Raw genomic sequence first — 22,299 nt, 5'->3', positions numbered from 1 at the left:
GTGTCAAGCGCCTAAAACTACTACGTGAAACTCACATTTTCGTGTGCTTTGTGCTTGGCGTTTATCGTAGTTACAATGATTACATTACATTACATTACATGTCATTTAGCAGACGCTTTTATCCAAAGCGACTTACAATAAGTGCATTTAAACATTGCCACTAGATGTCACTGTTACCCTATTGCACAAAACCTGCAATAAATGTGCAAGTAGATCTTGTAAAAGGTTCTTATTCACAGTTACACATGCACATAATCTATATCAAAGGCAACCTACCACAATGTGTTTATTGGCGAGAGACTAAGTAAATCAATTTGGCTTTTTGTAGCACAGGGGACAAATACGATTTATAGAGACAAAGTGCATGTGGGTCATATCTTTGTGTATAAAATCAGAGTTATGGTCAGTATAATTTCATGGACAATACAAAACTTTAATTCCGTTATATTTAATGTTTACAACTGTCCTTTAGAAATGCTGCGATTCTTTTACTAAAATGCAGTACCATAGAGCAAGAGGGAAAAAACTAAGTAACTTAAAAGGTAACATGCAAGTAACATAACAGCATTAAGCCTTTTGTTTTTCTTTTAATAAGGATCACATTTTTAAAGATTTTAAAGCCATTGTGTTTCAAGATCTCTGAATTGCAAATACTAGTGTATACCGTATAATCAATAAACATAATAAATAACATCAGCAATATCAGTATGACACAGGGAAACCAGTAGAGGGTGTTTCTCAGTCGTTGTCATAGATGCAATCTAAAAAAAGAGATAATGATATGGATTAGAACACAATTTTACACTTGCACTGAGATCTATGAATGCATGAAATAATAAAAGTGAAGTTAAACTTACCATCTCCGATGTCATCATAGATATCACCGTCACTGTAAACAAAAAACAAAACATCATCACTGTGTCCCTTTTTGTAGTCTGTGTATGATATGATTGTGTGAGTGTTTGTTTTACTTACTCCGAAACAATGTAGCAGGTGGAAACATAACCAACTGTTACAGACAGACAAAATATTTTGGGACATGGATTGTAAAGTGTTAAGGAAAAAATAACACTGATAAACAGACTGATTGTATGTACGTGGAATAAACAAACACAAATACTCACACTTGCCCTCCTCATTGCGACAGACCAATTTGTTGTCTACAGCTTTGACAATGACATCCAGTGTCTCCCCCGCTTTGAGTGGCAGCTCTTTCCCACTCCACTTCTTATTTGTAAGTGAGTGGACGATGGTCACCTGATGCAACACCTGTATCTCACCATCATACTGAAAAAGATTACACAATATTCTCAATTTTTCAGTTTTTGACTGTGATTTTACATTTTATTTTCTTAGTAGCACATTGGATCTAATTCTGTGGAAAACAAAAGTCAATGTTATCTTCTTTATTTTGTATGATACTTAGTATTCCAATTAAATAAATATTGGACTGGACTGAAAAGTTTGCATAAAACAGAGGGACAGACTTTAAATTTCTTCCTGAAGTCTTTCTCCTCTTTCTCCAACTTTTTCTGCTTCTTCTGGTCCACCTCTTCAATCTTGCTTTTGCCTTTTAAGATTGGAAAGCTGTGGAGAAACATAACAAGTGACAGGACAAAATAAAAACAGTTAAACATTTAGTGAAATATACTGTATTAGTGGTTTTAAAATATGAATTTAAAGGAACATATGCTGTTTGAATGATTGATGTTGTACCTGGGCAAAGGTGGAGGCATATTCGGTGAATCAACATCATCGTATATCTCCTCACCTCCTGCCTGATCTGTGGTTATATGGACACAAATGAGTGGGAACACGTTTTCATTACACTACAACAAGAATGGATTGTCAACAGTAAAGGATGTAATTGAAAATAGACAGTTTTTAGAAAAGTAAATGGCAACTTCTCAACAGAAATTAGTTTTTTTAACAGCATGGAATATTATCAGAGTGAGAGATACCTGAATTTCCCTGTGCGGTAAACTGGCTGGGTGGAGGCACACTGGCACAATACAAGAAAAATATCACAATGTTAGATAATTTACATCATTCTAATATTATACTTTTAGAAAGTTGATTAATAATATTAAAAGCAACCGAAATTAGAAATATTAATGAATTAAAATACAACATTTAATTAGTATATTTGTTACATTTGTGGTGTTAGCAGATAATGCCTTGATTTTCTTATTATGTCAACACACGCACAACAAAAAATGTATTAGTAAAATCACAGATAATCAGCTGAACTGATCGTAACCACAGAGGCAGCACGGCTGGATTTGAGACTTCCAGGCTTTTCATGCATGTTATTCAGCTAGAGGTGGCCAGTAGATCTACGGTCAGTCTTACTACTAAGTGTATTTTACTCTTTAGTGGTGACAGGACGATTGCTCCTCTCAAACATCCGCAGGAAGCTGCGGGTCTTCGTGGAAGAAAACCTGTTGTCCAGGGGACTAGAAAATCGATCAGGGATGAAAATAATCTGCATTTCTTTCTCTGTGTCATTTTCTCTCCTTATCGTTTTTGTATCCCTTTTCATTTAGCATTTGATGTCTATATATTTAAGAATATTCTGCATTTATTCTACCAATTTCCCACCTGACGTCCAGGTTTGGATTAACAACATCATCATATATTTCTTCTCCATCTCCTGGTAGAGGGGGCAGAACAACTACAACACACACGCAAGAAAAAAAAGTTGTTTTTCTTAGTTAAATGACAATGTAATTTAATGCAATTCTGGAAACCAATAATTAAGAGACAAACAGTACTATTGTGAGATTATAATCATACCTCCTGGTCCTTTAGTGCCACTGTAGAGAGAGGGAAAATAGGTGATATAAACATTCACGTCTGGCTACTGTGGTGAAATGTATTTTTACCCAGTTTGAGAAGTGATAGAGAAAACCAGCTATCTAATTCCACACTGAATGGACAAACATTTAGGATTTAGGTTGAGGATTTCTGGAATAATAAAGCTTTCTTAATGTGTTTAGTAGTTTTTGCTTCCCTGACAGTGTTATTATAGAATTCATTAGGCTCATGGGTGTTTAAATAATTAGAGCCATTCAAATTGCCCAACTGACAAAAACAAACAAAACAATTATTCTCCTGACAGATTTCAGTGAAAAACTATACAGTATTTTGCATATATTTTCTCCCTATTCGAACCAGAAGGAAAAATATATAATTTCATCTTCCTGATACCTGTTTTCAGAAGAGACGGTTTCGATGTCATCGTAGACCTCAGGGTCATACTCTTGCTGAGCTTGATGGTTCTTCAGGGAATTAAAATCGATTTTCACTGAAGTGGTTTTCACATAACCAACTGTTGGAAAGCAAAATGGAATACCGATTTAACTAAGGTTTCATGGCATAGTTTCTTTAAACTATTGAACAGGGTTCAACTAATAAAGAGAGTAGGTGGAGTAATAAATGGACATTTTCAGTATTTTTACATGTATTTTGCTGTTTTCCAGGTGAGACTGGGAAACACACTGGAAGAAAATGAGGGAATAATTATGTATGACATACTGGATCCATCCTGCATCCGTCCCAACCATTTTCCCTCTGGGTTGCCTTGTACGCGGATGATGTCCAGGGAGTCTCCCTGCTTCAGACCAAGGTCAGTTTTGCTCCCTTTGCAGTCCTCATAAGCTGTCCCCTGATGGATGACTTCTATGGGGCCAACCAACTAACACACACAGCCACGGGTACACACAAAGGACAAGTGTTGATTAATTACCTTTATCTATGCCATCCTAATGTCTGCTCTGTAACTTTGAAACTGAAGCTAAGAGACAGTTATATTCACTTAGCTCAGCATTACTTGATGCTATCCAGTGGCAACTTAATCTGCATATTAGTGCCTCAAGCTCAGGAAAGAACATATATGCAATTTTATAATCTAAAACACGTCAGTGTAAAACTAATGTTTGTGGTTCAAAGGTTATTTTTTTTTTGTTTGAATGATTGGCCAATAAATGGCCCAGTCAATGAACCATACAACACACAGGAGATGCTGTTTATAGCCATTATGCTTATCTAAATGAACATCCCCTTGCTCTAGCTCTATATTTAACATAGACATGAGAGCTGTCATACTGATTAAACAAATGAAGATACTTAACCCCTTTAACCGTCTAACAGCAGTTTTAGGTGAATGAGTCTTTTCCCACTCACTTTAAATTTCTTCCTGATTTCCTGTTCCTTCTTCTCACGTTCCTTCTGCTCCTTCTTCTCAGCCTCCAGTCTTTTCTTTGCCTTCTTCTTCTCTTCCCTTTTGAAGAAAATACATTTCATATAGACCTATTTCTTTGTGTGTGTGTGTGTGTGTGTGTGTGAGAGAGACATGGATAAACAATCTCTCATCATCAAGATCCTCATACATTTCTCCATCGTCATCCGAATTGTCCTCCTAGACAAAGGGGACAGATATGAAAAACAGTGATTAAAACCTGAAAAATGTGCTTTTAAAATAACTTTTGTACATACTGTGCTACACACCTCTATAATAAAACATATAACATATCATTTCATATTCATTTATCTAATTCATTTATTTTCTATGAGCAATTTCATGTGAAAAATGCTTTATCTGTGATTCTCATGTTCAAAATAATAATTTCATTTCTTTCTTTCTTTTATAACATATCCCTTTCCCATTATGCTTAATTTCTGCCTGCATTACTGAGTGCAAAAACACTGTGTTTCTCATTACACTGCTGTCCGTTTTCACCTCATGTTGTGGGACACTCCATATTCGAGCGACTGTATTAGTCATAAATATCCAAATCTATGTTTACTCAAATCAGTTTAATGCAGCGTGTCTCACCTTTGCCCTCTGACTCGGGTGACCTGCAAAAGGAAAAAAAATGTATCATTAGTTTTTGTAATAGCATTACACAACACAACCTTTCTGTGTTAAATATTACTATACAAAGAGAACAAGACCAAGCATCATTTGCCAAAAAAACCTAATTTGGCTGGGCAGTAATTTAATATATATTTCTGATATATAAAAGGTTCTATGCATATGAATGTAATATTTATGTGCTGCGCAAACAGCATTTTAAGACAGAACTCAGTCAAGTTATTTGACATGTACTACAGTAATTATTGATACTGAGAGATTTCAAAAGTTTATCATGATTACGTTTTTGGCCATATTACCCAGAAAGATAGCCAACCCAAAGTATGGAAATTAGATAAACTAAGAGGAAAGACACATTGTGCACAATTCTAGCAATACACAGGCCTATTTTTCTTCTATTTTGATGCAGTAAATCCGAGCCGCCCAGACAAATATGCCAAGCACCATTTATAAATAATCAAAATCAACAACCCAGAGAAGATACACTGAAATAGGAAAGTAAGAAGAAAAACAGACTTGTAGGATATCATTTCCAAAACACTTTCTCAATGTATGTCTTTTTAACAGTACACAGACACAATCTGTCTCCTATAACCATTTTTTTGCAATACAGTATATCTGACATTTACTGTACCTGTGGGTGGTGGTAGAGGTGGAGGAGCGGAGCTGTTCAGCTCATCAAGATCGTCATAGAAATCTTCTTGTTGGATCCTGTGAAGCACAGTCAGGGTTTACCCTTTTGTTAAATTGAGTAACTGGAACAAAAACAATTAAGAAACAATATATATAAATGTTTTCAGGAGCATTAGAGTGTGTGGTGATAGGACTTACATTGAGCCAGGATGTCGTGGGGGAAGACTGGGGAGGGCAGCCTGTGGAGGTGGAGGTGGAGGAGGAGTCACATAGTTGTTATGGTTACTGGGATGAGAGGAGTGTGGGAGAGTTGGAATGATGGTATTCTTAAAGGTGCCAGGACCTGTAACAAAAGCAGAAAACACAGAATAAGGCTTTCCACGGCCTTGTCTCACATGTGTACTGAATACAGGCATTAATATCAGTACTGTGTCATCAGGATAATCAAAGTAAGCGGTGTTTGACCAGTTAGGGTTTAAAGTAGACTTCGAGTAGAAGGATACCAAAGTGGAAGCGATACAGTATCTCTCTTTACATCTCAGAACAGAATTCTGTTCAATATATTATCAGATGTTCTGTAATATACTGCCCTTCTGTGGCCACAGAATGCTATTGTCTCAGGGAACAATGTTGATTATTAGCTGCTTTTGAAATTATTATTATTTGTGGGTTTCGGGGTCCAGTTAACAAAGGCTTTGGCCGATAAAGCAAATAGTAATCCTGAGATCACTTGCAAAAACTACTCAAACAGATTTGGCTCATATTGACTAAGTAAAAATACGCCTATTTAGGCACATACATTACAACTGGTCAGGAGCACAACCAAGTTAGAAGAAAAAACAAGTCAGTGTTGTTACTCATGATTGAAAGGCAATAATATTTCTCCAAAAGAGACAAAAACTAAAAAATATACACTAAATCAACCCTTTAAACTGGATTTGTCACTTGAGTCTTTTTTTATATAAATGAATAATGATTACATGTGTATCTAAACACAGCCTCTCCCTCAAAACGATCCCTGTTTGCTGGAACTTACTTCCCCATGTGGTGAAACAAGCTCAGCTGTTGGAGCATAGAGTGAAGGGGTGGAGAAAGGAGAAACTGGACAGGGAAGTAGATGGGGGAAGTAAAAGACCCATGAGTGTTTCTCTGACTTTTGCCTGCTATCTTTTGCTCTTTATCTTGACACGTCTTTGTAACTCGAGTTAAGAACTTCAGGCACAGAGGAAGACATTTTGACACAACCAGAAGTAAACTCATAACTATACATTATAAATGTCAATGAAACCAAACAGGGTTGAAAGCAACCCTTGCACTCTCCACTGGTAGAGAGGAAATGCACATGAGACATCAAAACAAGAGAAACCCCTCTTCTGTTTCTTTTTTTTCTTTTTTCTGTTTGTCATGGGACCTGCAAACAGTTCACCGCGTTCTCGCCTGATGTAACTGTAACTGATGTAAAATCTGTCAATCTGTGTGTGCAGTGTGGTAATGTCAATAGGCGACATCAGATCTCAACAGCACTGTACTGAAAACACAGTCATGTGGAGCTGATGGGCATAACCAGCATTGTGTGGACTTGAATGTAGCTTAAATGTGTTTATATTCAAAAGTAATGCGCCACAGCTTTAATTCTAAGTCTCACTTACCGTTGTCAGATGCCTCAGCACCTTTTTTAAAGTTTTCCAGGTTGACTCTGGGTGGGCGGTTAGGTTTAGCAGGGGCAGTACCCAGAGCTAAACTGTTAGGTAAGGGATTCCGCTTGGGTCCTAATGTGAATTCACTGTTAGAGCTGTTGGGCTGAGACTCCCTTGATGGCCTTTTCATGCTTGGTTTTTTACTGGCTGGAGGTTTGGGAGGAGGTTTTGAGGATGTGTTTTTGACTCCATCACTATCTGGCTGGTCATTCTTGTCCTCCTTGTTTAATATATCCTGAGGAGTCTTGAAATTGCCTGGCACTTTAAATGTTGGAGGTGAAGGTTTATTCGCGGCGTCCGTGGTAGTGCCTGTCTGTTCTTCATTTTGCTGCCATAATTTTATCAAGCTGCTGCTTGGTTTTTGTTGTGATGGGGGTATTTTTGGTGGGAAGCTGGTAGTAGATGGCACACCCCCACCACTGTCTTCTTTTATCCAGCTGGGCTTGGCTGTGGGAGATGGTTTGGGAAAGGCAGGTTTGGTGTTGGACAGGGTTGAGCTTATGGAGGGTTTGATGAGAGGAGGCTTCTCTACTTGGTCTTTATCTTCAGGAGGTTGCAAAGGAGGTGGCTTCATGGGTATATGCTGTTTATTACCCATTAAAGGTTTGCTGTTGGTGTTGTTTTCATCCTGTATGTTGGCAAACCTGCCAGCTAGGGCCATAGTTTTGTTTGGCTCATGTACTGCAGTTGTGCTTTTTGTGGCTACTGTATTTTTCAGAAAAGATGGCTTTGGAGGATGATTTATTGCACTGCCCGAGAGGCTCTCCAGAACAGGTTTCTTGGTCTGTATAGTCATGCCAGATGAGAGGGTGGGCTGTAGGGGTTGTTTAGTTCGTCCAGCCGGTGTAGAAGAGGAAGTCTCATCAGTATTTGCCGCTTGGAAACGGGCCATCATGGCCTTTACATCAGTCTTCTTATCCTGGAATGAATGGAAGAGGATCAAAAGTAGAGTTAATGATCATATTTAGCATGTGTGTAACAATACAAAACTTTCAGCAGGACCTCAAACAAAGTGACTCAGTATCAACAAGAATTTTGATAAACACTTAATTAGGATTGCAGGATGAAGAGGAATAAAAGAAAAATACAAATCCTACTGAACTATGATTTACACAGAAAGATTTACACAGAGTTGCAAAACTTAAAATACCTTATTTCCTGTCAAGGCATTTCCTTCTTCTATTTCTGAATGTTGTATCCAATCAGATAAATTCCTGCTTCTGCTTTAGTTACTTCTATCACTAATCTGTTTGTTTTCCTTGTGTTTTTGTTTATACCAAATTACCCACAAAGTATTAATGTTGTATGGTTGTTTTTGAAGGAAATTGGGGTACAGTTTATTATAGTTTGAATATTTATGACAACAACATTTCAAGTCATCAGTTGCATCCTAAATATGACCCCCAAAAATGTAGGTAGGGTGTTCATTATTAGCCCTCTAGCCGTGTCACAGAACAGCACAATGGAGTGACCATGTAGCAGCCACACCTATTTTAATGAGGCTAGTTTGATACCGTACCGGGAAGTGGAGATAAGAGGACAATGACACACAGTCACTGCTTCTCCTACACAAGAACTTTAAAAGCAAGGAGATACTGTACAACAGCAAATAAATTGGAAATCAAACTTACAATTTAGGATTATATCCTACTAAATAATTTGAAAGACGTGCAGTTGCCAGAAGGTGCTTTTGCAAGAAAATTATTGAAGCGTTGGTTAAATGTTGGTTTACAAATGGTTGCGGTGGGCCGTCTACATCTTGCTGAAGTGTGCTTACACTATGCATAAGTCCTAATATAAAATCAGAGGCAGAGAAGCAAAAGAAAATTTCCTCTTTGTGCTTCTGTTTTTCAGCTGCGGTAAACTAAAAAATTACCCAATATGTTCTGTACTAGAATTGCAGTTACTGCTTCTCCAAACAGTTGCAACTGTGTAAAATCCGATAAATTACAGCAATACTGAAAGTGCCTCTTAGTGTCGCACGACACAGTTCAGCGGCACCAGTCTCTAAAACTATCTTTAAATCAACACTTGCATGCATATCAAGAAACTACTGAGTGAATATACAGTAGATGGGTGTACAACATACAGTTAAGGCGGAGTCATTGTAATATGCATAAACAGCATGAGGGAATTCCTAGCAAGAAATTACAGCCACAACATTGTTGGACACAGACAGCATGCATACATTAAAACAATACAGCCATCTGTGTACATTTGATCAAGACGAGAGGAAAGATGTGGCTCTTCTGCTCAAAGCAAAGAGGAACAACAGTTTCTCTTGTCACTCTGATGTTAAATGTGGGCGAAAGTTGTTGACACAAACCCAACAAAAAAACCCACCCAACCCTAAATTCTCCGTTGTTTACGCAACATGTGTGAAGAAATGTCTTGGATATGAGTGCAAAACCGTTAACTTAATTGCATATAGAAAATTAATATAGAGAAAGCCCACAAATCTAAAAGCACACACATCACTTGAGTGACTTTCAGTCAAATTGCTAAGTTAAAAAATAAGACCTAAGCCCTAATCTTAATGTTTTGAAACCCTGAAGCACAAGTATGATTTAAGGTGTTCTTACAAAGACACGTCCATTCATGAGATGCCATGAGTCTTTAAAAATGTCAGACACAAACATTTCGATCCTACCTGGCCATACCAGAGATAACCAAACATCCAGATAGTGATCATTTTAAATATGTTTAGTTAATTATTAAGTCATACTCACCATATTGTGGACAACAGTCCCAGAAGACTCTGCTATGTCCTTTATGGTTGGAGGAGGAAGTGGTGTTTGTTCAGTGCCTCTGTGTGAGTTTCTGTTGAACAGAGAGCGAGAGAGAAAGGGCAACACAGAGAGACAGTGAATGAGTGAGCCTGTGTTTGAATGTACGCTATTCTACCGCTCTGTAGGCAACATAAGCATCTGTCTGCAACTGGCTACTTCCTCTCCCACTAATAGGTGTAATGTGAGTGTCGGCCTCTTTGCGCCTGTTATTATCAGTGTGTTTTCATCTCATGCATTTGCCTATCACTGGCAAAAATCTTTGTACTTTCCATCTGTGCCTAAAAAATATTAATCTCTCAGTCACTGGCAGGTCAACAAAAAATGAGAAAAGACTTTCATGGTCACGTGTTTGTGCATTGTTTCTTAGTTTGACATATTATATCATTGGTAATGTTAAAACTTTTTATGTGAAATTATTTATTGAAATGTTTTTTGTTTTTTTTATTTTACAATGAAATTCTCTAGAAAATTCCAAATCTACCCATCAACCAGACATTGAGATATTTCAGTCAGTTGGACAGGTCCAGGTGCAGGAGTTAGCTGACTGATATGATATTTATGATTGTGGTTGACACAGTCACCTCCATAAGCCAGGGCTTCACGGTGAGAACTTTTGTGTGTATGCACACTATTTTTCACAGCTGTCACATTGGTGAGTGTAATGTGGTCACAGTAGACCCATGCCCTAGTTGATCAGCATGATAGGAACTTTTTGTGCCTCAGAGTCCCCCTGGTGGCTGTCATGGGTGCCACAGTATATCTTTAGATGTTAAATTCAATAGGGAAGCAAGTGTAAACAATATTTACTTAATCTTTATTTCTACCTACAGAGCCTATTTCACAGTAGTTCCCTTTTCTTCACATGCCACACAACAGCATTACTGCTAGTATGGTACAATGCCAGCTGATCCTTATCACACACACTACACACGTGTAACACACATGCACAGCCCTACTATAAGATACCACTGAACATTCAGATTTATGCATGTATATGTGATGTTTGTTGTTCATGTTCATACAGATAAATTTCTCCTATACAGTTATACATTTTTCTGCAGGGTATTTATTTATTGGGTTGCCGTGTAAGGAGTATTTAACAAACTTAAACTGGCCACAGAACTATATGGATGGCATTGACAAGGATTTAAGATTAAAATGGCCATGGTCATTGTGGTACTATTACATTCAAAATGCATCAAGTTAAATTATGCTGTTCAAACTAATGTCATATAAGAATGTTCTGGGACATTCATTCAAAGACTTCAGCATGAATAACTCATTGTTTTACTGACCTGGGAGAGCAGCTCTTTAAAAACAGATGTTTAGCTCAGAGTCAAAAAGCAAACAAACACTTGTTTAACTTACAATTTTGATTATAGTAGAACAGAATCCTCCCATTTTTGCTTTTCTTCTTTACACTACTGGATATGTTTAGAAAAGCTTACATATTGCTAAAAAGCACAATCATAGGAACGTGTGGACATTCCATTTCTTCCTCATCTAATCAACAATATAACACAACACAAAATGATCTAAATATCAGCTGAAGACTTTCTTGAATTAAACCATTTAGCTAATTTATTACTTGTAAACATATAATACATAGAATCTTGTAAGTCCTGAAGACGAGTTTTCTGTCAGTCATTATTTATCAGTCATGTAAAAAAAAGTTCCATGCTTCATATACATTACGTCACATCACTCCATTGCCTCCTTTTTAAATCCCTTTTTTCATTGCACTTCTGAGTGATATCAGTATCTCTCCTCCACCCTGCCTCCATAGTGTCCTGCCTCGCTGCCTCCTCTTCCCCTGTCCTCAGGGCAGTGGATTCCAAGTCTCTTCTGCAGCATCTCCTCATGCAGACGAAGCTCCATGGAGTCCACCAGGTCGTAAATGTTTTCCAGGGACCACATGGGGGATGGGAACCACGTCTTGACATCACCGTCTTTGCCCACAATCAGCATGCTGAAGTACTCCTTGCTGATCTTCAGCTGTTCTCTCATGTTGTTTACCATAACGCGGGATAATGGCTCAACCTCACTCTGACTGCGACCTGCAAGGAGGATGACAGAGTGAAACCTAAGCTCTGCTCTTGGGTGAAACCGTAAAAATGTCCAAATTATAAGTTTCAGGAATTATTACTGTCCCATGTACCTGGACTTGCTCACATTAATGTGACTCACCATTTAGAGGAAATAACTCAACCTTTCCCGAGGCTTTGTCCCCAGTTCCAGTCAGCTGTAACATGACAAAGTGTCGAATACCTGAGGAAAGACACACTTGAGTCTGAGTCTGATAGCTGTAATAACTTTTACTTCTTGAGTTAGGCTCCTCAAAGATTGGACACATTATACATCTAACACTCACTCGTTCATTATGTAATGATTTGTTTAGCTTTTACCAGCCCTGAATATTAGAGAAGGGACCTGGCCACGTTATACCTTTTTTTGACCAAAAAGAGCAGAGTAGACAAAGGTTGAATCACCTGTGTGCTGTATTACTTACCCAGGTGACACTCCTGTCCCCTGATAGCAGAGAGCTGCTGTTGGAAAGAGTAGTCATCCTCAGAGGGAGCAGAGATGATCAGCAGTCTTCTCTTTGACATGAACCTGCAAAATCCAACAAAAAAGATGGATTCAAGTTTGAATGTTACATACATATTTCAATAACATGTCTCACTATGTTGACGACTTATAACATCCAAGCATTCGGTTAGTTGTTTTTATGTGCAATAATGGGATACACAGAAATTAAATTATGTTAAACATAAATCTTTATTTTTGGTTAAAGGCAGCAGTCAGCAGAAAAGGCTCCAGAAATTGTTGCCTCAAGACGACTAGATGATTACATCTAGATCACAGTAATTTACCTGAGCAAGGAATTCTCCTCTTCAGGCTCTTTGTCTTTGGAGCAGACTGGTGGACTCTCTCTCTCCTTTTCTTTTTCTGAGTGCCTCGAAGAAAAGTTGTCTATGTACTCAAACAGAGCAGAGCTTGACGGTGGAGCTTCAAAGACTCTCTGAGGAAATATAAATATATTGAACATTCACTACACGTTTCCTCTTTCCATATTAAAAATATTACAGAAATTCACAATGGAAAGTAAAATAGGGATTTGTTCATAGTTGAATAGGTCACAAACCTTGCATCATTTAAACAAACCAATCACCACCAACCTGTGTAAAAGTGATACTGAAAAAGAGAATAAATACTAAACTAGATGAGCAAAAAAAAAACAAAATTCTTACATTGGACTTGATGTCGTAATCAGTGACAGTCATGGAAAAGAGGTCAGAGGACGACAGTCTGAGCTCTGCCCTCAACAGGGAGATCAGGCCTGAATCAAAGGTCTCGGATAGGTCAGTGAGTGGAGACTCGGACTCTGAAATACACACATGCGTATAAATACACAGTAGAAACCAAAACAATAATAACAACTAAGATCAGGTCCTGATCTTGACCGCCACCTGTCCATAAACAAGTCATGTTAAAACTGTATATGTTGTGATAGCACACTGTTGTTGTATGAGATTGTCAAACGTATGCATCATGCTGATCACTGGAAATTTTAATTAGCATCCTAGCACTAGTAGTACACGTGCAAGCATGGTGATTTCAGAGGAATATCTCAACAATAACTGACCAGAATGACTATGCCATTCACATAGTGAAGACCTCTCTTCCAGGGCCACCATGATGTTGTTTTTTTGTTATTTTGAGGAAAGTGCCTCAACAATTATTGAATGACTTGCCAATTTTTTCACACATTCATTTTCCCCCCAACAGTGAAATTGATTTGCTGGTCTCCCTCACTTTTCCTGCTGCAAAAAAATCCCATAAGTCTCAGTTGTAGTTTGTGTTTACTGAAATTTATCAAATGCTAATATGCTCACAAACCAAATCACTGTGTTGCCATTTAGCTCAGAGCATTTCTGTGATTTTAGTGCCTGATTTCAATCTCACACAACCTCCAGCGTGGCTGTAGACTCTTTTTTTTCCATTGTTTACTCAAATCTACAACATCAAAAATGCCCAGAGCATATAAGCAGCAGAACAACTGATGTTGGCAAGCCAGTTAAAGTAGAATTTTGATACTTGGAAGTGTTTTGGATATAATGTATATCCAAAACACACACACACACACACACACAGAAATACACAAACACTTACCGAGCTTGTAGTGTTGCAGTGTGAGCGTGGCGTCGCTGCCTTCCACTATGGTCGCCACAGTGATCTTCCTGATCGCGAGGTCACAGTAATATTTTTCGTTTTCTTCTTTCTGCTGGACGTAAAGTGTCGCGTCTCTGCTGGGTGTTGAGATCAGCTAAAAACAGGACAACTCACACGTGTGATCATGTACATTGTGCACTATGTAGATGCTAGTGTACAATAGGGTTATGAAAGGTTCTCACCATCAGTCTTCTTGTTCCTTTAAAACTGTCCAAAAACTCCTTCAAGGCTTTCTTATCCTTCTCACTGGCTTCTTTATTTGACTTCTTCCCTCTTCCTTTTCCTTTCTTTCCTTTTCTTCCTTTGCCCTTTTTCTTAGAGCTCTGTTTTTCTTGTGAGTCGCCCTTTACATTTTGTTCTTTTTTGTCCTCGCCGTTTTTCTCTCCATGTGTTTTCTTTCCTTCTTCCTCACTGGGGTCAGGACTGTAAAACAGCACCGAAACATTACTTTGATGTTCATCCAGCTCTTTAAAAAAAACACATCTCTGTTTGGGGTTAATGAGGAGACATGATGTACATGTCAGGCCTCCCTCTGATAGGAATACAAAGTCTAAACACTGTTTCAGTTCAATCATTCACAATATCCACATGGATTCCTTTATTTTTGACACAAATATGAAAAAAAGGGCACCTGTTTTTCTTCCTCTCTTCATCGCTCTTTGACACAGATGGAGGACTGTTCTCTTTCGCTTTTTCCAGTCTGTTAGAGACAGTTTGACCACCATTGCTGGAGTCCTTTCCCCTTGTGGACCCCGCGGCAGGCGCTTTACGAATAACAAATCTTGACCGTCCACTCAGTATGTCCTGGATCTTACTTTTCAGGGCAGCCTTTTTGTCCATGGGAGGTTTTCGTGGTAAGGCCACCAAAGACGTCCCATTTCCTTGCCTCTGAGGGCTCAGCACCCTCATCCTTCTAATCTTTTTTCTTTTCATGACAACCTTCTTTTTAGTGGTGATACACCTGAATTAAAGAATGTTTTGTCAGAGGATTTGTGTAGCAATGTATTCACATGGTACAGTAGGGACACTTATTGGAAAACAATTATAACTGCCTAACGCAATAGAGGTGAAATTTTTCCTTTTTCATAATGAAGTTAAATGCATAACGCTAAGTGAAGACTAGAATTTAACTGCATCATCATTGCATCTTTAGGACTGATTGACCAAAAACTGGACATGGTGAAGACTATAAATTGTTAAATCTTTAAATAGAAATGCCAAAACTAAAAGTCACTGTTTTCAACTTCACACACAGTTATATTTTATTCATTTCTTTGTATAAAATATAACATCATGAAAGCACACTTCATAATATGCCATGCCATATATATTGTGATTAAACACTGTTTACATTGTAGATAATAAACAGTTTTTTAGCCATTTTCTATATTTCTTATATTACCTGGTGTTTAAAATGCATGCTTGCCATTTGTTACCTTTACATTATCCCCTGTTGTTGGACTTATGAAGGATAATGTTATCTTATAAGTCATAGAACCAAACCTTAAATTGGCTCCGTATCTGGTCATCTTCTCCAGCTTCCTCTTGGGGAACTGATCGATGAGCTCCAAAATCGCCTCAACGCGGACTGGATACGGGAACCGCTCACTGACCCGCAAATTTTTCTTCAGGACCAGCATCGTGAAGGCTTGCTCCTGAAATGATTGGTGTTGTGTAAAGAGCAGGTAAACCAGAGAGATTAAACTCATATTTTTATTTTAGACAGTATTTTTAACCTGGCTGTTAAGCTCCAGATAGTGCAGCAGCCTGGTAACTGTATCCGGGTCGAGGCTCTCCACGGTGGCTTCTCCTTGGAAAGTAGTTTTCTGTATCCGACCTTCCATCATGGCGTTCTGGATGATGATGATGATGAAGGTGTCCCTCTCTGCTAGACGGCAGTTTAGCAGTTTCTGAGTGAAAAAGAGTTTCAAAAAACATAGAATAAAGTTGTATTAACAATGTATTTTTCTTATTATATCTAAATAATAATGAAATGTTTTGTACCTGCTCCATGTCTTCCAGCTGTTTCTCCATCATACGCAGATAGTTGTCAGTGTGTGATGGGGCTGTTATCACCCACAGTCGCTTTTTACCTAGAGGGGAGAAGGGTGTGTAGGTAATATGAATAAGACAAACGCACTCATCTGCAGATCATTCTGTTTCTCTTGCCTGCAAATTCAGCCAGGAAATCCAGCTCTGGAGCCAGGCTTGATGATGTTTCACCAACTCCTTTGTTGTTTCCATGTTCTCTGTCTTCATGCAGCCCCAGTCCCTGCTCTACTCCTGGAGGGAGGTCAGAATAGTCTCCCCAGTCCCTTACATTAGGGTCCAACTGTTCCTTGGGCTTGCTCCGACCGATGCCTGGCCCCGCAGCAAGCAAGCTCTGGTAGCTGAGGCTCCACAATGCAGCAAACATCAGCAGATGTGAGTGTGAGGTATAGAGACTACACATCCTTACTGACATGGTTCAGTGGTTCTGTTTGTTGATCAGCTGGAACTGGTTAGTGTCCCACAAATCCTCTGTTGAAAAAAAAAAAAGCAAGACAGTAATGTCGTGCTATTACCACCACCACTGCTGCTGCTGCTGCTGCATCTGAAGCAGACAAGATAGATTCACCAGCTGTTTAAAAGTCACTGAAAAGAGTGAAAGAAACTTTCATACTATATCCAACTTGACTGGGGAAGGACTTTTCTCTGCTTGGACACAGACACACACTCCTGGTTCACATTACACACCACTCTTGTTAACAGGAAACTCCTGGAATTTTCTGACTTCAAAGCATTTTCTTGCTCAAATCTCCCTCCCTCTCTCTCTCCCCCCCCTCTGTCACTCTCACACACACACCTTCGCCTTCTCCCACAGCTGACGATTGTTGTTGTTGATTATTTTACATAATCATGTACAGATAATCACATACACATGGATGTTATGTTGCAACATTAGTAGGGTGGGAGGGGTCTTTTGGTCTAGAGGATCCTGCGTAGAAGTGAAAAGATGTTATTCCTACAATGTAGATACATATAAAATGGCTTACATAAATAATGATAACATAAGCCGTTTATAATATATAATGTCCACTGTGATTGTTCTTGATGCTATTAATATTTGTCACTTTACTTTAGAGCTCAGTAATGTCCTAAGTAAAAGAATTACAATATATTGCAGGCTGCCCAACTGAAGGACGGGGGAGGGGCTTTAAAATGTGTGTGAGCGTCAGGGAGTGAAATTTGGTGCTTCAGGGTAAAACATCTTAAAAGCCACTTGTCCAACTGGAACTTGAAGGAAGTGGCAGCAACCATCAATAAACCTGACAGGGTCACAGGTGCCACCGTCTGGAAAAGTCCACACAATGATTGACAGGAGACTTTTTGACTGGAAAACCTGTGAAAGTGACAAGTGTCTTGACCATACAGGTTTTAAGTGGCTGGCATTGTTGTCTCACAGCAATAAGGTCATTGGGTCAGATGCTGGTTCAACTAAGGGCCTTTCTGTGTAGGGTTTGCATGTTCTCCCCCATGTGCACGTGGGTTTTCTTCCAGACAGTCTAAAATACATGCAGATTAGTTTAATCGGACACTATAAACTGACTGTGAGAGTGAGAGTGAATGGTTATTTATCTGTATGTGTGTTCCCTGCAATGAACTGACCACCTGTCCAAGGTGAACCTTGCCTTTTTTGAAGAAGAAGATGAATGAACGTTACATTTAATTTAGTACAAACTTAAACGGGTGTTAATATGATTTTATTAATTAAATACAAAGAAAATTGAAGCAAAGAATACTAGCACAGCATTAGCATAAATTCAATATGGGAACAGGATGTATACAAATCATTATCATGTGAGTTATGATCCTCTGTCTCAAAATGACATGAGGGTTTGACAGATTTTTGCCCACTCAGTCCTTTTGGTGTCATGATTGCAGATCTCACCTTGTGACTGAAAGGCTATTAAATGAAGGCTGAAAACGACTTGATTTCAATCCTTGGGGGTATATTTGACAGATTATAGCCCACTGAGTTACCAACACTACAACAACACTTCATTTTCTCTCATGGTCTAATACAACCAACAAAATGCAGTTTTCTATTATATGTGGACTCTCTCTCGCTCTACCTGAGAGTCTCTTCACTCAGAAACCATGGTTACACAAGTGTGACCATCCATTAACTGTAGCTCTTACAAAAGGCTGTTTTTAGCGCAAAATGAGTTCATGTATTCACAAGGTTTACAGCATATCTGACAGGTTCTACCTGATTCAGTCCTTCATACATATACAAGTTTTTTTTTTTTTAAATTGCCAAAAAATGATTGCAGCTCCAACGGTCCAATGTTCCATGCTTAAAGGTTATATTTGACCAAATATAAAAGGCAAAAACGTGATACAAATGAAGGTTTTTCACTTGCCGAAAATTTAATTTTACAATATGTACATGTCTTGCAGCTACGACAAAGCTTCATTCGAAACTCAGAAATGTTCTTCCATCTGTTGCCTTTTTCTTTTTTTCAATGTGACAGAGGAAGACGAACAAATGGAAAAAGAAAATCAAAGCAGTGCAGGCAGAATCACTGCAATTATAAGAACTATCTTTATGGTGAAAAAGCTACAATGAAAACCAGGCGTAGCGACAATGCATTCCACTCTCTGAGCCTGATAAAAAGAACCAGATGATCAGATGAGTGTGTGTGAGTCCATGTGTGAGTGTGCATATGTGTGTATACAAGAGGAAGGATAACTTCTTCAAACAGTGCATATACTATATCGTCAGTGCCAGTGCCAGTGCAGGCCTATGTGAATAATTAGATGAGTTGTTTATAAGATAAACAAATACCGAAACGCCCAACCTCCTTTCATATGTCCTAAAAACACAGACACAAACTGTTCACCATATGCACTAAATTAAACCTATATGGGTTTTGCAAGCACATCAATGAGTAAGAGAACAGACATCACATTTGTGACATCCGCTCACCTCGTGCCAATATCGGAATATCTGACACTTTATTTGGCCCATTACTTTTCAAAAACACCTCATGGCATCTACCAATAGATGCGATGGCTACAACAGCACAAAAAGCAGCACAATACTCACATATAGTGCTGCAACAGGAAGTAACACTTAGGTTAACTTTAGTAAGCATAGTGTAATCACCACTTTGCATCAGTTTAACCAAGAAGGAGGACATGATATATCATGAGTCCTCCTTATAGGTATATATGTATGAGAGCACATTATTGCAGTATACAGTACTTATACAGTACTGTGCAAAGTTTTAGGCCATCTTTAGGTTTGTTGTTTTAGTAACGTTATAACGACCATACAGTATTACTATTTGTCTATCACTCTGTTAGAACACATCCATAAAATACAGGAAACATATATGCAATATTAAAATAACAGATTTTTCAGAAATACAAATCTTCTACAGGTTAATGTGTCAAGAATTTAGTGTGACCTACCCTTACACTTGCACACTGGTTCTCCTAAACGTGCAGTGGAACCCTAATTTGTGTTATTGGTAAAATTATGTGTTTGTCCTACTATTTCATGTCGAAAAATATCTGCTGTGAAAAGTTCTTTCACGCCAGGTTTATTTAAGACATGCTCGAGCTTTACATACACATGTTGTATGAGTTAAAACTCATTGACATCTTGTTAATAGTGTATAGTGTAAGACTTACTTTCAGTCACATCATTCCAATCCAAATGCCAATGATCACAGAATTTGATACAAAAACAACAAAAGCTAAATAGCACTTTTGAGGATGAATAAAAAAAATTATAAAATGGCGACCCTCAGTGGACAAATACAATACTGCATCTACAATAGTTCTGTTTTTAGACAGTTTTTGATACAGTGCAGGATACTTGCCTTTGCAGCAAGAAGACACAGGTTCGAGACCCAGTTGGAACAAGGGCCTTTCTGCATGGAGTTTGCGTGTTTTCCCCATGTGTGTGTGGATTTTTACCGGGTTCTCCACTTTCCTCCCACAGTCGGAAGACATGTAAATTTGGGGATTAGGCAAATTGGACACTATAAATTCACCATACTGTAGGTGTGAGTGTGAGGGTTCAGCCAATCCATGTATATATGATATTGTATTTTAATGTCCTGTCATAGAAACAACTTTTCCCAGAGAATAAGAAATGAACAAAAACAACAAATACACAGAGACACCTGACAAAATAACTTAATTAATTCATTCATTCAATCATTCATTTATTCATCTTCTACCACTTTATCCTCCACATGAAGGTCGTGTAGGGCACTGGTGCCAATCCCAGCTGACATAGGGTGAAAGGCGTGGGAAAACCCTGGACACTCCATCATAGAAACAAACAACCATTCACTCTCATATTTCCCTAATCCCCAAAGTTAGTATGACTTAGCATCTCATTATTATGACTTAGTATCACATAATTATGACTTCATCCCATTATTTTGATTTACTATCTCATTATTATGACTAAGTATGTCATAGTTATGACTTAGTATCTCATAATTATGACAGAATCTCATTATAATTACGTAGTATCTGATAATTATGACTTACTATCTCATGACTTAGTACCTCATAGTTATGACTTATTATCTCATAATTATGACTTCATCTCATTATTATGACTAAGCATCTCATTATTATGACTGTATATTTTCTCATAGTTATGACTTAGTATCTCATAGTTATGACTTAGCATCTCATTATTATGACTTAGTATCTCATTATTATGACTTAGTATCTCAGTATTATCACTAAATATCTCATTATTATAACTTAGTATCTCAGTATTATCACTAAATATCTCATTATTATAACTTAGTAAGTCAAAAGTATGATTTAGTATGTCATTATTATGACTTAGTATCTCATGATGAGATACTAAATATCTCATTATTATGATGAGATGATAAATCATAATCCTGAGATGGTATGTCATCAAAAAGATGACTTACTATCTCATAATAATGACTTGGGTATGCAGTCTTCTTTTCCCCTGTGGCGGAAACGGGCTTGCATAGGAAAGAGACAGAACAGCAGCAGTCTCATCGGATTTCCTCTGATGTGTCTCACTTGATCCAATACAATTCGTGCACCGGCTTCTCGTGCATTCATCTTCCGGGTCGACTGAGAGTTCGCCTTCGCCGCTGCTGCACAGTCAGGAGCGTCTGCAAAGGTCAGTCGTTCTATCTGCTGTCGAACGTCTCACGTTTTGGCTTTACACCTTGCATGTGTTTCGGTTTGCGTTTCCGCGCGTGTGTAATGCAACCCTTTGAGTCATAAGTCGCCTTTTCATTTATGAAATGACATGCGGATTAACCGCAAGCTAGCGCGCACGTTAGCTCGTTGTGGCTCTCACCCTCTCTCTCACCCTCCCTCCCTCCTTTCCCTCCCTCATAGACTGCAGCGAAAGAAGACAACAAAGATAGACGTGGTGTCTGATTTAATGTGTGATTACTGGTTTACTTACAGTACACTTCAACGCGTCACCTTGTTTTACACATTAGCTTCGTAAATCTCTGCGTAAGAGCCGCCACGTACGTGTGTTTTCATTGGCGACTCACTGGTTCATTGAGTTTTATGAGAGCCGTGTTCAATTCTTGACCCGGGTTTTCTGCCACTTCAGAGGACAAAGCAATAAATACCAGTCATGTGTATTCGGATTCGTGCATATGTGCATATTTTTTTTCAATAACGGTACCTGAACATCACACTACAGGCCCAACAATGGGTTCATAATCGGTTTCTTTTAGCCGTATATTTCCAATAATATTTAATTTTTGAATTGGAACTTGTGTATTGGTCCCTGTCCAGAATATTTTGATTGGCAATTTCCATAAAGATGATATTTAGACATAAATGGTTTGTGCTTTGGTTGTGTGTAATTGATAAAACCTCATCAATTTGTATAATAATTGTATTACTCTTTGACATTTTAAAGCAAATGTGCAAAATGACATGTGTCACCTTGGTCTTTGGGAAATTATGGTGGACATGTTTCATTAGTCGTGACTAAAATATAGAATTGACCAAGATAACCACTGGCAGTTAATTTATGATGAAAATATAC

General features: G+C 38.3%; 3 protein-coding genes across 5 annotated transcripts in view; 1 reads left to right on the top strand and 2 right to left on the bottom strand.

Annotated features, from left to right (window-relative positions):
* Positions 1–409: 409 nt before the first annotated feature.
* Positions 410–10,106, bottom strand: fybb (FYN binding protein b). Of its 2 annotated transcripts, XM_058616609.1 has the most exons (19): positions 9,936–10,106; positions 7,159–8,125; positions 5,708–5,852; positions 5,511–5,587; positions 4,838–4,860; positions 4,392–4,420; positions 4,186–4,282; positions 3,538–3,697; positions 3,211–3,331; positions 2,797–2,816; positions 2,602–2,674; positions 2,370–2,456; positions 1,962–2,002; positions 1,717–1,783; positions 1,488–1,587; positions 1,125–1,287; positions 976–1,009; positions 858–889; positions 410–761 (listed from the first exon to the last, which is right to left on the bottom strand). In XM_058616609.1, the coding sequence occupies exons 1-19, from the start codon at positions 9,936–9,938 to the stop codon at positions 739–741; spliced, it is 2,262 nt and encodes a 753-aa protein (XP_058472592.1). In that variant the 5' UTR covers positions 9,939–10,106; the 3' UTR covers positions 410–738. The 2 variants fall into 2 exon arrangements, with proteins under 2 accessions (XP_058472592.1, XP_058472591.1); XM_058616608.1 differs by lacking the exon at positions 2,370–2,456 and having other exon boundaries at positions 9,936–10,104.
* Positions 10,107–11,750: 1,644 nt separating this feature from the next.
* On the bottom strand, positions 11,751–16,262 carry ccdc80l2 (coiled-coil domain containing 80 like 2). Its single transcript, XM_058618053.1, has 11 exons — positions 16,233–16,262; positions 15,965–16,138; positions 15,732–15,883; positions 14,860–15,189; positions 14,411–14,651; positions 14,169–14,322; positions 13,247–13,380; positions 12,869–13,017; positions 12,505–12,608; positions 12,183–12,263; positions 11,751–12,052 (listed from the first exon to the last, which is right to left on the bottom strand). The coding sequence occupies exons 1-11, from the start codon at positions 16,260–16,262 to the stop codon at positions 11,751–11,753; spliced, it is 1,851 nt and encodes a 616-aa protein (XP_058474036.1).
* A 137-nt stretch (positions 16,263–16,399) lies between these two features.
* The window catches only part of LOC131445881 (NAD(P) transhydrogenase, mitochondrial-like), a 32,502-nt gene continuing 26,602 nt past the window's right edge, over positions 16,400–22,299 (top strand). The window contains exon 1 of one of the 2 annotated variants that reach the window (XM_058616605.1): positions 16,400–16,652. In XM_058616605.1, the coding sequence (XP_058472588.1) occupies positions 16,471–16,652 (182 nt within the window). In that variant the 5' untranslated portion in view covers positions 16,400–16,470. Of the gene's footprint in view, positions 16,653–21,281; positions 21,406–22,299 lie in introns of those variants that run through there. The other variant, XM_058616607.1, reaches the window with a different exon arrangement.

This window comes from Solea solea, chromosome 19 (assembly GCF_958295425.1).
Source record: "Solea solea chromosome 19, fSolSol10.1, whole genome shotgun sequence".
In the NCBI taxonomy this organism is placed as follows: Eukaryota; Metazoa; Chordata; class Actinopteri; order Pleuronectiformes; family Soleidae; genus Solea; species Solea solea.
The sequence above is the reverse complement of the archived record's forward strand: the minus strand, read 5'-3'. Positions and strand labels throughout refer to the sequence as shown.

Excerpts from the sequence above, each read along its gene's own strand:
- ccdc80l2 (XM_058618053.1), bottom strand. The coding sequence starts at position 16,262 with ATGGAGAAACAGCTGGAAGACATGGAGCAG. Across the intron at positions 15,884-15,964 it reads ATCTGGAGCTTAACAGCCAG|GAGCAAGCCTTCACGATGCT; the intron begins GTTAAAAATACT and ends CAATCATTTCAG. Across the intron at positions 12,609-12,868 it reads GAGGAGAATTCCTTGCTCAG|GTTCATGTCAAAGAGAAGAC; the intron begins GTAAATTACTGT and ends TGGATTTTGCAG.
- fybb (XM_058616609.1), bottom strand. Across the intron at positions 1,588-1,716 it reads ATGCCTCCACCTTTGCCCAG|CTTTCCAATCTTAAAAGGCA; the intron begins GTACAACATCAA and ends GTTTCTCCACAG. Across the intron at positions 762-857 it reads CTATGATGACATCGGAGATG|ATTGCATCTATGACAACGAC; the intron begins GTAAGTTTAACT and ends CTCTTTTTTTAG.